General features: G+C 47.6%; 1 protein-coding gene across 1 annotated transcript in view; it reads left to right on the top strand.

Moving 5' to 3' along the window:
• Window positions 1–1,233: 1,233 nt before the first annotated feature.
• The window catches only part of Rnf220 (ring finger protein 220), a 219,616-nt gene continuing 204,653 nt past the window's right edge, over window positions 1,234–16,196 (top strand). Inside the window, exon 1 of the mRNA XM_029476301.1 lies at window positions 1,234–1,970. Coding sequence (XP_029332161.1) covers window positions 1,346–1,970 — 625 coding nt within the window. The 5' untranslated portion in view covers window positions 1,234–1,345. The remainder of the gene's footprint in view (window positions 1,971–16,196) is intronic.

Raw genomic sequence — 16,196 nt, 5'->3', positions numbered from 1 at the left:
TGACTCAATTTATAAGTTGTAACAGATAGAAGTTTGGGTTATATTTTTAAGTTCTTTCAGTTTCCACTGAGGCTATAGATTTGCAGCTAGTAAATCTTGATTCTCATCTTATCCTGCCTTTTGATAATACAGTTCTTCCCCCCCCCAGCCCCCATTAAATATATTAGAAACTGAATCAGTACTATGAAAATGTACAGCCTAATTTTATAAGGGAAGCTAAAAGGAGTCTCTTTGAAATCCAGTTTGTTTTGGGGGGCTTTTATTGGACATCAGCTCTGCCTGGGCCAATAAACGGAGTGAAATAAGTCAGAGATTTTTGTTAACATTTTTTTTCTAAATGTTAATGGTAAATTCAAGGCAGTTTACAAATTTCCTTAGGAGTGACTGTATTAGTAACTAAAATTACCAATCCATTCTCTGCTGTGCCTGGAAGAGAACATGTGCCAAAGGTGCTAGTTATGTTTTTTAAACATTGTCAGAAGTGCCAGGCATTCTGTTGATGAAGGTCCTGGTTCCTTTCAGGAGAGAGCTAGGAAGCCTGTGTAATTAGAGGGGGCTGTGTGTAAAAAAAAAAAAAAATGTTCACATGGCACTTATTTCTAGAGATAGTCTTAGGTGACACATGAAAATGTATGTGTAGAAGATGTATGTGTATGTATTGGCCAATGTGTGTGATTCAGCCACACGTACAATTTGTACCAACTAATATGTATGGTCTAGATGTGTGTGTCATAGGGACCTGTCAGTATAAGGATGAAGAAAGATATTAATATGGGGCATCAGTAAGGTAGAGCCTGGTCTCTGTACCTCAAGCCAGAAGCCAGCCGTAAGTGGTGTTTGTAGGTAGAAGCCCTTTAAAATATAGAGCCCCCCCCCAACACCTAATCTACTGGGTGACTTGGCCTTCCAAAGCTCATTTGCTCAGGGAATATTGTATTTGGAGGTTTTATGATTTTTTTTTCTTTGCTGGGCTCAGGCGCATTTCACCCGGAACGTGTAGGGACCAAAGTCAGCTACGCGTAGATCACAGTAAGTTGTCTATTGATTTTCCTGAATGAAAACGGTCTGCTGCTGCTGCCCACTGGCTCCTAAAGCCTGTGGGGTCTCTTGCCCGAGCATCTGTAAGCCAGAAGGATGGTGTTTCAATCACTTGGGGGTTTCCCTTCTTTTTTTTACCTCCCCCTGACTTTCCTCCCCCGTCTTTTCTTCCTCTTTGCTGTTCCTGCAGGTCTTCGAAGGGCATGATTCCTCAGTAATAATCCTCGCCCTGATCCAAGGTGCAGGTTGCCCTCCCTCCCAGGGAAGACTGCTTCTTGTGTGACACCGGCCATCGAAAGAGACTCCGATGGACTTACACCGGGCAGCCTTCAAGATGGAGAACTCATCCTATCTTCCCAACCCTCTGGCATCCCCAGCACTGATGGTCTTGGCGTCCACTGCCGAGGCCAGCAGGGATGCCTCCATCCCTTGTCAGCAGCCACGACCCTTTGGTGTACCTGTCTCAGTAGACAAGGACGTTCATATTCCCTTCACCAATGGCTCCTACACCTTTGCCTCTATGTACCACCGGCAAGGTGGGGTGCCAGGCACTTTTGCCAATCGTGATTTCCCCCCTTCCTTACTACACCTCCATCCCCAGTTTGCTCCCCCAAACCTAGATTGCACCCCAATCAGTATGCTAAATCACAGTGGCGTGGGGGCATTCCGTCCCTTCGCTTCCACGGAGGACAGGGAGAGCTATCAGTCTGCCTTTACACCAGCCAAGAGACTCAAGAATTGCCATGACACAGAGTCTCCCCACCTGCGATTCTCAGATGCAGATGGCAAGGAATATGACTTTGGGACACAGCTGCCATCCAGCTCCCCCGGCTCACTTAAGGTTGATGATACTGGGAAGAAGATCTTTGCTGTGTCTGGCCTCATCTCTGACCGGGAAACCTCCTCGAGTCCAGAGGATCGGAATGACAGATGTAAGTACTTTGGTTGGAACCCCCTCCTCACCCCCAGTAAGCCTGCCTGGCAGAAGTGTTCAACAGGTTGGCAGCATCGCACATGCTCCCAGTGACGGGAAAGGCCAGCTCTGTCCCTTGTGACAGCTCCGGATGGCTAATGCTTACTTACCTCTTCTCAATGATCAATGATATATATACTTCTTGCAGGTTTTCCGATGGTACCCGGAGGCAAGCTGGTCTCAGTGCCAGGCCTGCTTGGCTTCTCTGGAGACTGAGGAGGGAAGAGGGTGCCATAGACTCACAGGAATGAAAGTAATTTTGTTAGAAAACATAGGTTCCCAGGGAATTGGGGGCCCAAGGAAATTTGCCCACCCCGCCCATCTTTGCTGTCTTCGTGCGGTCCCCTGACACTAGTGATATATATATTCGTTTTCCCGCTGTATCGTAGCCAGCATGCTCCACGTGACTTTATTTTCTCAGCTCTCTGCTCTAGGGTTGGCATCAGGTTGTTTTTCACAGAAGGACAAAGGTGTCTTCACTCACCAGAAAGCATTTCAAACAGCGGTTGCTTTCCTTGCGTTCATGAGGCTGGAAAGCTGACTTCTCTTGGGACTCGGAAGGCTTGCTGGATGCTTATCCCAGGGCTAGCTTTTAGGACTAGACATAGCTGACCCAGGTGATGGCCTTATCGTTGATGCTCACAACTGTTATTAATTTCTGCTTATGAAATGGCTTTTCTCATGTTCTCCGGTGCTTTGGTAGGTTCTGGCTACATTTGCTAATCGTTTCAACTTAACCTTTCTTGGGAACTTGTAGACTAGAAGGGCAGAACCCTGCAGTCTTCCACTCTGATATAATCAGAAAATAATTGTGTTTCGAAGCTTTGGGGCTGTGGGTAGACAGAACAGCTTTCTTCAGGCCTGGTGCGAGTGTACGAACTGAGGGCGCTTTTCCCTCCAACCTTTTGTTCTAAGACTTGCCTCATTTTATTTTCTTAAGAAAACTACATCTGAGGTTTCCCTTTCCCCTCTCCTCTGCTTTTTTGTGCTCTTGTCTGCTCTAACCACCAACATGAACACCATTTTTTTCCCTCTCTTCTCTTTATGATGCCGAGGAGAGTAATAGAGACATTGCTGCTTTCTCCCCTGTCGGCCTTGCTTCCTCAGGCTGTCTCCTTGAATTAGGCACTGTGTTAACTTTCCTGTGCTAAAAGGCATCTGCCTACACCCAGCGTACCTTTTCAATAAAAGTCACCATAAAATCAACCTGCCTTGTAAATCCATCGCTCTTTGGTTTTGAAATATGTTGAGAGTGTGTCTTTTATGTCAGTGTCTGTAAGCCAGAGACCTCCCCACTTCAGGGAAAAAGGCTGCAGCTGTGTGTCAGCAGAGCTGCCACGAAGCCCTCCGGCTGTCACCTTCTCAGTTTCTGTTGACTAGTAGGTGCTATGATCCTGCTCCTTGGGTGTACCTGCTAGACAGGTGTTTGGCCTTGTGCTGGGCTGGTTTTCTGTTTTGTTTCTGTTTTCCTTTGTTGAATGTGGAAGGCTCCTGGAAGCTGGCCCCTGCTAAAGCTGTGCTGGGTTAGGGTGTGACCAGTTCTTCCCCACTTTTCCCTCCAAGTACAAGTTGAAAAGGAAATCCTCTGAAAACCGGGGTGTGATAAAGTAACACCCAGAGATCAAGACTCCTTTCTCCTCACCCCACAAGCCCAGCTCACTTTGAGTTTGTTATCATTTTAGCCCAAACCGGTGTCAGACTGCCAGAGCAGGAGCAAGCTTGTTAGTCAAGTCAGAACCCATGGATGTGGCTATCCATTCCCCTCTGCGTGTCAAAGCCATAACTCTTCTGTTTGCCTGGTTTGCATTGTATGGTGGTGCCGTCCCCCGTGGAGATGGATCCCTCACACAGGAATACGCCTGGGTGGAGAAAAATTAAATGAGTCTGTCTCCCAAGTGAAATGGAATTCTGACCTTGAAATTAATGGGACTCTGATCAGAAGGGTGGGGAAACTTTATTTCAAATTGTCATATGAACGGGAATCCTCTTTCCTTTTGTTTAAAATATCCTTCCTTTATAGACTACTCCGTGTTCTTTCCCTTGTGCACAGAGCCCAAGCTTGTAGGAAGGTCTGGGAGAACAGGATCCTTTGCGCACCCAGATTATTAGGGTTGTATTTAGGACTGATCTTTAACCAGAAACAAAGGCACCGAGTGAAGAGGAGACTGTCCCCCAGTGGTGGCCCTGGATCCGTGCTCCCTTCCCCTTCCTTGCCTTAGGTATTATAGTTGCTGCCTTTGCAGGGGCAGAAGCTATGCAGGTGGCTGACACCTATGCTTTTGGAAGGAGAGAGAGACATTTTCTTCAAGGAAGCCTAGAAGAGCACCGTGACAAAGTCGGTGGCAGCTTTCTTGGCTCCTGTCATACACCCGGCGTGTCTCAGAATATTTATGGTCTGTTTTATGTAAATACATATTTAAGGGCCGTTAGGAGGCCTGATTATCCCCACTAGATGCCTTTCGGGTCCTCCCTACAGAACCGTTTTGAAATAAGTAATATTTCTCAGATAATCGAGTGACAGTATACAAGACTGCTTCCAAAGGGAGTGAGAGCTAGGGGCAGATGGGGCAGCAGTGGGGGTTGGGAAGCCAGAAGAGTGGAGAGCAACTGTTCAGAGGGGCATAGGCACAGGATATCTGCGTGTGTCCACACTGCCAAATTGAGTCATGTATATTTTAGACTTGTCAATTATTAAAATTTAGAATTAATTTCTGATATGGTTGCCTTTTTTTCAGTTCTGTCAGACAATTTTTTTCATAGAATGTTTTTTTTAAGTCTTAATTAAATATAATAGTACAAGTCCTAAGTGGGAACGTGGCTTCCCAGAATGTATAGTTTTGTTGGTAGGTGGGGTGGGGTGAGCATGGGTGTGCAGGTTCCTTATGGGGTGGAGAAGTTTTCAGACTGCATTTTAGGTTGCTGGAAATCAGTTTTTATAATGGAAACACTGACAGTTTTTACTGTGGCAGCCACCCCCTGCTCTTGGTTTGCCTCCATATGCAGATATGTCCACATGCCTTTCAAAGCCTGCAGACATGCTGTAATGCACACGTGTTCAGCCCTTAACTGCTGTGCTGATAGGCAGGGTTTCTTTTGTGATTAAATGTGCGTAGGAAAAAAAAAACCCAACAGACACAAGTATAGCCTTTTGGGTGGTGTCCTTTCTTCTAGCGGGTACTTCCTGTTGCTTGTCCGTCCACCCACCTGGGTTTGCAGGTGACCCCAAGGTAGGTGTTGGGCCCTGTGGTGCAAGGAGGCCTGTGCGCTGCAGGACCGACTTACTTGTCCTGGAAAATGGGAGACGTGGTTTTGTGAGAAGCTGTACGTGAAGGATGCATAATTCCCCAGGAAGGGGACTGAGGTAACCCCCATTTATTGTCATTCCCTGAACCAGTCCCCAAGGCTCCTTGTCCAGGGAAATGACGCTAAAATTTATGGGCCAATTACGAATAGCCCATGTTGTGCGTTACATATGAAGTGTCTATAGATGTGTTTCCCAGGGCCTTTAAAATAAACATTCCTCATTAAGGAAACTTTACAGCAAAAGAGAAGGTAAGTCCTTACGTGCTGCCTGGTGGTAGAATCCCTACATTTATTACTCTCTCAGTGTGTATTCTGGGGCCTGACATGTGCCTCTCCTGATGGCTTTCTTCAGGCCATCCCTGTGCCAAGATTCCTGTCTGACTTGTCTTTGACTGGCCTTCTTATCTAATCCCAAATTGGAGTTGGTTAGCATACAAGCCCATTGGAGGCCTGAGAGAAGTCAGAACTGTCCGTGTGGAGCTGTGGCTGGCTTTGCCTTCTGGTTTACCCCAGGAAGGGGCGCCGCCCATTAGTGTTTACCCTTGGTCTTCTCCCCTTAGCCTTCCCTGTGGCCCGGGGAACTTGAGATCTCCCAGAAGCTCCTGTCTTGCTTGATGCTCATCTTTGATATATTTGGAAAGCCAGCCAGCCCCAGGTCCCAAAAGCCCTGATTGGAGATGGTATTCTGCACTCTAGATTTGCCTTTATAAAGGCACGTGCCATGGAAGACCTTATCAATCAGCCTAGCCCACTTAGGCCAAAGCAGCTTGGAAAGCCAGCTGACATCATAGAGGCGAGATAAAGCGGATACTTTCCAAAGGCTCTGGGATTGGAGTGGGCAGGGAACATTCGTTCCCAGGCTCCACCTCTGGACTGCAGCTGGAGCAGATGACCAGTGTGAAGGGTCAGCCACTGACCAGAAAGAGGGGTCAGAAGGTTGCCTGTATCTTGACTGCCTGGGTTCTGCCTGCCCAGATCTAGCCCTGTGATGCGCTCAGCTGCTTTGGGTTCTCCTCCCACCCCCTTCTCCCGCGGGGCAAGAACTCCTGTGATGTGTGTGGTTGTTACCGTTTGTTCACTCCCAACACAGTCACGGATACTCCCTTTCATGCTGCTGGGTTTAATTGTCTTGTTGGGATAAAGAAATGTTTGCACAGCTAAAGTGGGGCCGGGCTGAACCGGAGCAGTCCCCGATGGCTACAGAGCCATCTGGCCTGGCTTGGCTCTGCTCTGCGCGCCGCTCGCCCGGCGCCCGGGCTGGCTCTGGCGGCCGCTCTCCCCGGCCCTCGCCCGTGGTCGCCTCTCACGGAGGGAATGCCTCATCACCATGGTGAGACGCGGACCTGGGGCTGTCCTCCCTCCTAGCCGAGCGCCCTCCCTAGAGTCAATTGTCATGCAGAAGCGATCCGGGCTGCCGTTTCCTCGCGGCCGCCAGCCAGCGCCTGGCTGCCCGCATCGGGGTGGCTGGTAATTGACGGTGGGGGAGGGCGCGGGGACGCGCGCACAGGCCGGGCCACCCAGTGGGCAGCGCCTGTGGCCAGGTGGTTCCACAAGCGCTTTTAGGGATGCGGATGACCTCGCCATCGCTCTTCAGGAGAAGTCCGCGCGCGGCCTCTAGGGTGCGGGGAAGGTCCGTGCGACACCTTAACCCCCGCCCTCCACGTCCCCACGCGCCTACGACGCTCTAAGAACCCAGTTCTTTGGCAATGACAGCGACCGGGCGAGATGTGCAGGCGGGTGCCAGGGAGTGGTTGGAACTCCGCGCGCGCGCGTGCGAGTGGCCATGGAGTGGTGTGGACACTGAACCAGAAGGGGGCCGAGGACGTGGAGGACCCTAGATGGATTGTGCACAGGCATGTGAACCCAGCTTTTCTTTGGGTAGTACAGCTTTGAGGCTTCTCCTTTCGGTTTCAAAAATAATTTCCCGCCTTCATTTTGCTTTTCGAATCTGTAAAATATTCCGGGAGTGTTTCCCAAGTCCGGGCTTGGTGAGTCTGCAGGATTGCTGGTATTCGGGCGAGGCAGCCGCGGTCGCCTAAAACGCTGGGAGGCTCGCAGCCAGCACAGCGGGACTCGTTAAAGTCAGGGCAATTTCTGGAACTCTTCCCACGGGAAGTTGTCCGGAACTGCCTTCCGGTCAGCGGCCCCAGGTTGATTATTTGGTAGGCCCCTCCACCCCCGCCTTTTTTGTTGTTTGAAAACAAAACAAAAACCTCACAAAGAAAACAAAACCTCACACCAAATCCAAAGTTGCTCTTTGCCCTCTATCCTCTTTAGAAGAGAACTGAAAAATAAAATTATATCTTTATTTTTTTTTTAAATTTTAACCCTTACTAACTACCACCATCAGCTCAATAAATATTAGCACAAGATAAAATGTAACATCTGTGAATACTCCAGATTTAAAGTGTCAATTCATTTAATCGAATTGAAATTTTTAATTTTTTTCTTGGTTTTAACCCATAAACCACACGCATCTGGTTAATAAATATCAGAGCACACGTTGACATTACTCTTTATAAATACTTGGGATTTGGGGTGATGATGCATGTCATCATAAAACCCACACGATTTTAACACCAAAACAACCATAATTTTTGGAGTTGAATATTCCCACACGTTGCAATCGTTCTCAGCACCATTTTTATCCCTCTTAAAGATCAGCTGCAAACTTCTGGATAATGTATTGCTCTTCAGCCGCCAACGTGCCTTACAAATTTTAAAAGTGTCACTTCAGTTGTGCATTTGTGACTGAACAGAGCGTGTTTTATATCTTCAAAGTGTATGCTCTGGGTGGGGGGTTGATAAATATCTCTTTGGAGGAAAGAGAAAATTTTTCTGCAAGAACTTTATGTCAGGCAAGATGATGCTTGGCTTTAATCTCAACCCTAGGGAGGCAGAGGCAGGTGGATCTCTGTGAGTTCAAGTCCAGCCTGGTCTATAAAATAATAATAGTAGTAATAATAATAATAACAATAATAAATTAAAATGATAAATGAGTAGATGTTTATTATACTTTTTCCAGGTTAAGGACATGGAGTGGATAACCCTGCTAGAGGCTGGATAAACAGCAGGAATTTATCCCATTCCAGGCTTACCCAATGGACTAAACTTATTTTTTTAAATAAATACATTTTAGTTTTTTGGTATTAGGAAGGTGAGGGCTGTGTGTGTGTGTGTTTCTTGCAACAGTGACAAGCATATTCAAAGGGCTTGTATATTTTAGATGAGGTCAAATATATGGATCTAGGTACAATCTAGACTTTGAAGTTCCCATTAGCATGCTATGCATGCGCTATAAGACCACACTAATTCTAAAGATATTCAGGCTCAAGCCAAGAAGGAGGCCTCACTTAGGCCTTGCACTTGATGACCATAAAGGTGGGGAGATTTTTTTCAGGAAATATGTGAAATCTTTTCTTCAAACACAGACTTATTTTACTGATTCCTTGGGGTAGTAAAACCCTCCCATGACATAAAAATAATTGAAATTTTACTTTTTTCCTCCTAACCTTCTAGGAACTCAAGAGTGGAGTGTCTTCTTTCCATATGCATTCCCACAGTATGGAGCTCATAGACCCAGGTTTTACACCTACCTCCTTTGGGTGTATGTTTAAAAGTTTTTGTCTAGATTCTGGTTGAAGCTGGAAGTAATGGAGCAATTTGGGAGCTATGTAGACACATAGAACCGTCTGGCCTTTCCGATGTTCCATGGTCAGTGTGGAACTGAAGTGGGGGCTGGATGACAGGACCCTGTAGTATGGTGTCAAGAGACAGCAAACTCAGTAAGCCTTCTGTGGCTCACCTCATGAGAACTGCCTTTCCCCACTGACATCCATTTATGGCTGAGACTGATAGCTTTGCATCTATCTCAGAGCAGCAGGGACAGAGCTGGGGGTGGGGTAGGGTGAGGGCAAGCAGGAGCAGCCCCAGAAAGGCCTCTGCTTTATTTTCAGGTATATGATTCCCATTTAGGTGCCAGCTAATCCTGTATTACTCTCATTTGACCTTGCTTTTTTTTTTTTTTTTGGAGTTTGATTTAAATCAAGTCAGAGCAGCCTTGCATAATAAATACCTGTTAGAGGGAATAAAAGCTGGGCGGGGCCCCTTGAGCTTCAACTTGAAGGAGTTTCACATGGAAGGCGAAGAGGCAGTAGGATGTGATAGTCAATGAACGCAGCCTCCGGAGTTGAGTTACGATCCTTTAGCTTACCTGCTAGGCAAATTACTTAACCTGTCCAGGCTTTCGTGTTCCCACCTGCAGGTTGGGACTCACACAGCCCTTAACAAAGTTGTTGTGAAGGACTGAATGATCGATCACAGATCCATAGATAACCATTAAGTGTCCATATGTAATGATGGCTGTCATTCCCAGGACAATGTGGTAGATGCTTTTCCTTGATAGAAACCCCAGTGTAGCCAAACACAGGGTCATTAGCAGCCAGCATGTGCAAAGGACCCTCTCACCCACTCCACCTATGGCAACGCACAAAGAGGTAGGGAGGGAGGGAGGAAGAAAGGGACATTGTGGATCAAGCCTTTTTCTGTGATGGCCAGCTGCTTCACTTCCCTTTATTATCATCCGGCCACCAAGATTAACCCTGGGTTTATTCACAAGCAAGTTAATATGAAGAGTTAGATAAACTGGGTGTCCAAGTCCAGAAGGGACTTGACTACGTTAGAGATTCAGTGGCCCAGGCCAAAGAACCTCAGTCTCACGATGCTTTCTTAGTCAAGACTTTTGTATTATCACATAGTGTTGGGAATAAATAGCGAATTGGAATCTGTGCGTGATGGTGGCTTGGGCCCTGCCTAATGAGATTTGCTAGTGTGGTATTTAACTAGTATTAGAATTCAGAGTTCCAGAGTTTTAGTACGTCCGTAGATTTTAAGTTACACAGACACTTTCACACCCCCTTCCTTGCCTGTGTGAGACAAACCCGTGAACCTCCCCCCATCTGTGTGTGTCACAGTCCTGTGGCATGATGGATTGTTTGTGCTTGGGGGAGGCTTAGGATGGGGCTTGGAGGGGCCTTGCAGGTCAGGAGAGAAATACAGCCACAGCTCTGTGGCAGGGGGGCTGCCAGGGAGGGATTAGGGGGGGCGGGGCTAGGCGGGGACAGACCTCCTATGCATGTAGTGCCTGTATTCATTCTCCAGGGAGTAAAAGAGGCCTGGCTGCCATTAGTCAGGGCCACAAATAAAGTCAGTGCCTCTCTCTTTGTCAAAGCAAGCCCCATGGGGCTAGGGAACATGCGAGAATGACTCTGCACGTCTGTGGGGGAAAGGACAAGGACGAGACCAACCCTCTAGCTGAGGACCTTGTGTTGAAGGCTGTGGTTCAAGACAGTAGCTCATATTTGGAAGGTCCCATGTTCACATAAGTGTGTGTCAGTGACAGCCACCAGAGACTAGCTAGCAGTCAGCTGTCTCCATGGACTTCTTTGCGGCTCCCTGTTCGGGGCCACAGCATCTCCATGGATGATGGGTATACCAAATTCTGCTCCCAGTTACCAGTTTCTCTTCTCACACAGACATAGAGGTGTGTGGCTGGCAAACACATACAGAGCATTCTTGATTTTCAGTGGGTTTTTGTTGTTGTTGTTGTTTTAAGACAGGAATTCGCTCTGAGGCCCAGGCTAGACTGAAACTTACTATGCTGTACCGACTAGTCTTGGAACTTACTGTATAGTCAGGGCTCCCCGTGACTTGTAATGATCCTCTTGCCTCAGCTTGCTCTATACTGGAATTACAGCATGCCACCAGATCCTGCTCATTTTCAGTTTTGAAGGGAAGGCAAATTTTGAGACTGAAGTCTAAATGGTAGAATGTTCCATTCCTTAGGAATGGTGGGAGAGGAGAAAGGGGAGTGGAAGTGACTCCAGAGGCAAAGGCAGTGGTACACGCTGAGGGGAGGAATTAGCAGGGTTGCAGGGGCTAGGCTTGAGCTTCCTTCCTGAGCAGTTAAAAAAAAAAAAATCCTTAGAACAACAGAAGTCTGGATGCATGGGCTTCCTTCCTGACAGGCCGACCTGGTGGGGCTTCATTCACCCCAGCAGCAGTCAAGGCTGATTTACAGGGTGGGGTGGGAACCTAGACACGTCAGGTTAACCCTTTCCTGTCCACAGCGTTGCTAACACCACCTCTTTCTGTCTTCCCACTGTGGCGTGGACAGCTCTTTACTTTCCTCCCTTGGTCGCTTCATGAGAGAACTCAGACCAGAAGGAGCTGAGTCACTTGAAGGAGACCTTCCAGTCTGTGGTAGCTGGCTCAAGACTGATAGGCATGCTAGGGCTTCGGGTGACGTTCTATTAACCTTGGAGTATCACACTTTGATCATGGTCTCTGCATTGTCGTGGTCCTAAAAAACTTGGGGGTGTTGTTGTTGTTTTGTTTTGTTTTGTTTTCCTTGTTTTGTTTTTGTTTTTTCAAGGCAGGGTTTCTCTGCATAGCCCTGGCTATCCTGACACTTGCCCTATAGCCTTGAACGCAGAGATTCGCTAGTTTCCACCTCTTTTATGCTGGAATTAAAGGTGGGCACCTCCTGGCGGGAGCTCAGTTTTGTTACTGTGAGATATTGGTATTGCAAAGAGAATGGTGCTTCCTCCTCTTGGCTGTTCAGTGATGATGGTAGAAATGATGGTAGAGCATGTCACCGGTAGAGAATACATCAGTTGATCGATTCATCATTCAGCCCTATTTTCTCAGGCATCTACTGCGATTCACAGGGCCTGCGGCCGCACCCACTTTCCGCAATCTACATTGTTTCTAGCACCAGGCTCTGTGCTGGGGAGGGAAGGGGGAATAAGAGGAATAATCATCGCTTGTGCTGTCCTGGAACTTAAAGTTCAGTTAGCATCTGAAGAGGGTTATGAAAAGTGTTACTGCCTGAGGAGTCTAAACCAGCATGGGATTAGAAGCAGGAGTAGCTGATCTCCTCTGAGATTCGGGTGTCTATGAAGCAGACAACCTTTAAGCTGATATCGGAAATCGGGCTGTTATTTAGTCAAAGCAGCTTGGGACAACAGTTTGCTTTTTTTTTTTTTTTTTAATGGAATATTGCCTCTGAGAATGGCAGAAAGAACTCCAGAGCTGGCATGGGTTGACTGCAGTAAACTGAGAATACCATTTTCCCACAGTAGGATCTGAGACGTGACCTCAGATAACCATGGTACCGTATTCAGGCCTTCTTGACAGCATCCATTTGGTGTTTAGATGATACTGAGGCCCAACACCAGAGAGGACCCTGCTTCTAAAGTAGCTTCTAAGCCAGGCTTGGTAATTCATACCTTAAATCCCAATACTCTGGAGGCAGAGGCAGGTAGATCTTTATGAGTTTGAGAACAGCCTTATTCTACATAGGAAGCAACAGACCAATCATGGCTACATAGTGTCTCAAAACAAACAAACACACAAAACGGAAAAGTAGCTTTCCAAAGATAAGTCACTATAAAATAATATCTGATGACATATAACGTGTATCTTAATATCAGAAATCCCAGCAGAAGCTAGAACCGAACTTGGCAGAGAATAAGGACCCAGCAATGTTTTTCCTGAGAGAAGGAAAGGCCTTATCATGCTGATGTTTAGTCAGGTAGATGAGGGTCCTTGTCTTTTTACCAAAGTTCATGGTCAAGTCTATACTTGGTACTCCACAGAAATATGATAGGTCTCACGACTTTAGAGTACTTGGCAGGCCTTCACTAAGCACCTATATTCCTGGCACCATCTCCTGGCAAAGTTTCCAGTGGGAGGAACATTGCTCAGGCTTGCCATTCACAGGGTAGGTTAGAGCCAAGAGTATTGAAGGAGTGAAAAGATAGCAGAGCCAACCGTTGTCCCAGCCTGGTGCGCACAGACACTAAAAGCAGTTCCTGCAGTGGGGCCTCCACCAGCCTGTCTGTGGTTTTCCCCGCCTCTTATCTTCCTCATCTCACCACATCCACAGCATTTCCTGCGCTTCTGTGTGTAGAGCGTTTGGCCCGGTGCTGTCTGCAGGGGAATCCGAGAACGAGATCCCACTTCCTCTTCTTGAGGGCCTCTTGTTCAGCGTGAATAGTGAGGATGTGCACGTGGGAAAAGTGACCCTTGAACAAGCATCGTGAGTGTATGGACCGCGGGACAGGGACTCAGCCTGGTGACTGGGGTTCACAAGTGAGCTGCTTCATGCACCTGTGGTGATGGGGAGGAAGAAGGAAGAGGGTCAGGACTGGTAGCGACTGTCCTCCATCATGCAGATTCCCAGGGCCCACATTGCACTTGTTCCTGTGAGTCTTTGAACCACTGTGAGTTCCGAAGGAGTCTCCCTGGTGATTTCCATGCAAGACTGAAGGGAAGGTTTTGCAAAAGAATTTGTTCTTAAAGGGAGGGCTTAAGGACTAGTTAGAAAGGATAGACTGTGTTCTACCCAGGGATTCTGGAGGCTAGGGATGAAGATGTGGGTCCTGGGAACCAGCAGTACCTTCTTTCAGCCTCCTGCTATGGAACCATCTGTCCAGCTGCCTCTGACTCGGCCATTCCCAGTTCTCTCTTGTCCTCTCGTCTTCATCCCCCTCTGCCTCTCTTATTATTACAGATCCGCTGACTGCGCATGCTCAGACCTCCCTTTCTTGGTGCAATATTGTCACTATGAGGCAACCCAGCAGAGGGGTGTGAGGTGCTTAGCCAGATGTGCAGGAGTCCAGCATGCCTTGATGCTCCTTGGGCTCCAGCCAACAGCAGTCTGCTGGTACTGCTGCAGAGGGCTCACTGTGCTCAGGGCCGCTGTGCTGCTTCTGTTTGGGGTTTTTGTCAGCCTCCTTCCCTCTTCTCCAGCCCCGGAGCTTTCAAATGCTTATTTGTACAGAAATAAGGCTCAGAGGGTTGGAGGAATTAGTCACCACTGTCTGGCTTTTTGCTTTTCGCTGGAACCCCTTGGGTAAATCTGCCAGAGGGTAGAAGGTTAAGTGGAATGTGAACAGGGTTCAGTCTGAGGCTCCGGAACTTCAGATGGCTGTGGGTGAGAAACACCCTTGTTAATTATGCATCTAGATTTGGGGATGGTGTTTCTTCTCAAAATAGCCTCCCTGCTTTAAGCACCACATTGTAGTACAATTATTTGTTCTCCCATCCCTCTGACATGAGCCCACATCTGTGGCCTGCTATCATTCTGTCCAGTGTGTCCCCTCTTGTTGCAAGCCTCTGGCTCCACGGTGACTGGGGTAGTTAGCAGATTTCTGCAGAACTATGGTTGAGCTCTGCTGAGGCTGCCTGCTGAGGGCCAGCACAGGACTGGGTGCCCCTTGGAACATTTGCATAGGAAGAGAAGACTAGAAAGTGAAAGGTGACTTCAGCAAGCTGTGTGGCTCTGGGTGAGTTACTTTTGTCTCTCTGCTTATCATCTTCTTGTCTATGAAATAAGAGATGGTGAATAGCCAGGCAGTGATGGCCCGTGCCTTTAATCCCAGCACCTGGAAGGCAGAGGAAGGCAGATTTCTGAGTTCGAGACCAGCCTGGTCTACAGAGTGAGTTCCAGGACAGCCAGGGCTACACAGAGAAACCCTGTCTTGAAAAACTAAAGAGAGAGAGAGAGAGAATAACCCTTGTCCTGTACAGGCTCTCTGAGTCTAAAAAGATAACCTGGTGCCTTCTCTAATCTAAAAACAGCCATATAAACCACAGCCACACCCACCCACCCACACTTTCTAGAGTCTGTGTCTAAAATGCTAAGTAGCCATAGGATGCCCAAATAGTTAATGAAGAAACCAAATGCCCAACCTAGAGGGAACCACTCACAATCCGTCCTTGAAACTGGATTCCAGTAAGGAGTCCATTCCCCTGAAATTTACATGTGATTTTCCTCAGTGGTCCGGACAAAAGTCACCTGTCTTCTGTAGACTGTCTGAGGGCAGGTTCACAGGCCACTATCTATCTACACAAAAGTGTCCAGGTCCCCTGCGAAAGGAATTCACCCATTGCTTTGCTTCTCAGCAAAGTTTTGGGGAGCCTTTACGTTTTCATTTTCTGGTTTTCCTTCCTCTTCTGTGTGGGGAAATTTAGGTCAGAAGCATGGCATCCTGGCTGGAGGGATGAAGGCCAGAATGGAGATGACAAAGGCTTTCTGGCCTCCTTTAGGCCGTAATAGCCTTGCCATGCCTTCCATACCAAGAGGGTTGTATAGAACTGGGAAGGACTGGAAAGGACCTGAATCAGTCAGAGCTGGACAGGGAGGGTTGGAAAGAGTGAGCATTTGAAAGAGACTTGACTCCTGAGGTAAACTTCATTGTGCGATTATTTAATAGACCATTAACAAGCAGATTCATTAACAAGATCTTAATTAACAAGTTCCAGGGTTATTCCGTCTACCTCCCAGGGGAACTGTTCTCCTTCTATTTAGTCCCAGAGACTTCCTACCCCTTAAACTAACCGCAGCAGATGCGTTTAAATCCAGTATTTTTATTGCAGACGAAACGACTGTAGGCAGAATGGCAGGGGCATAGTATTCTTCCTAACAATGGCTCACTCCTTCTGAGTGCCTTCTGGGTATCAGGATTATATGGAGTGCTTTGTAGGTACAAATTCATCATTTCCCAGTAGTAACTTAACATAAAATTCTCTGTGAGATGGTCATTGTTGCTATCCACTTACAGGTGGGGGAAACCGAGGCACTGAGTGCTTACGCAACATTCTCTTTGTCACAAAAACAGAAGTAGCAAAACCGAGATTTGAACCCAGGCTGACTGATTTCAGAGTCAACAGGAAGGAAGCAGCCCTGGAGAGGGAGGTCTGTGGGTCCCACTTAAGAAGGGACAGACAAAGAAGGCTGGGGGTGCAGCTCTGTAGTGAAGTGCTTGCTTAGCATGCACGAGAGAGACCCTGGGATCAATCCCCAGGGTCCTAAGTA

Source organism: Mus caroli, chromosome 4 (assembly GCF_900094665.2).
Source record: "Mus caroli chromosome 4, CAROLI_EIJ_v1.1, whole genome shotgun sequence".
Lineage (NCBI taxonomy): Eukaryota > Metazoa > Chordata > Mammalia > Rodentia > Muridae > Mus > Mus caroli.
The sequence above is the reverse complement of the archived record's forward strand: the minus strand, read 5'-3'. Positions and strand labels throughout refer to the sequence as shown.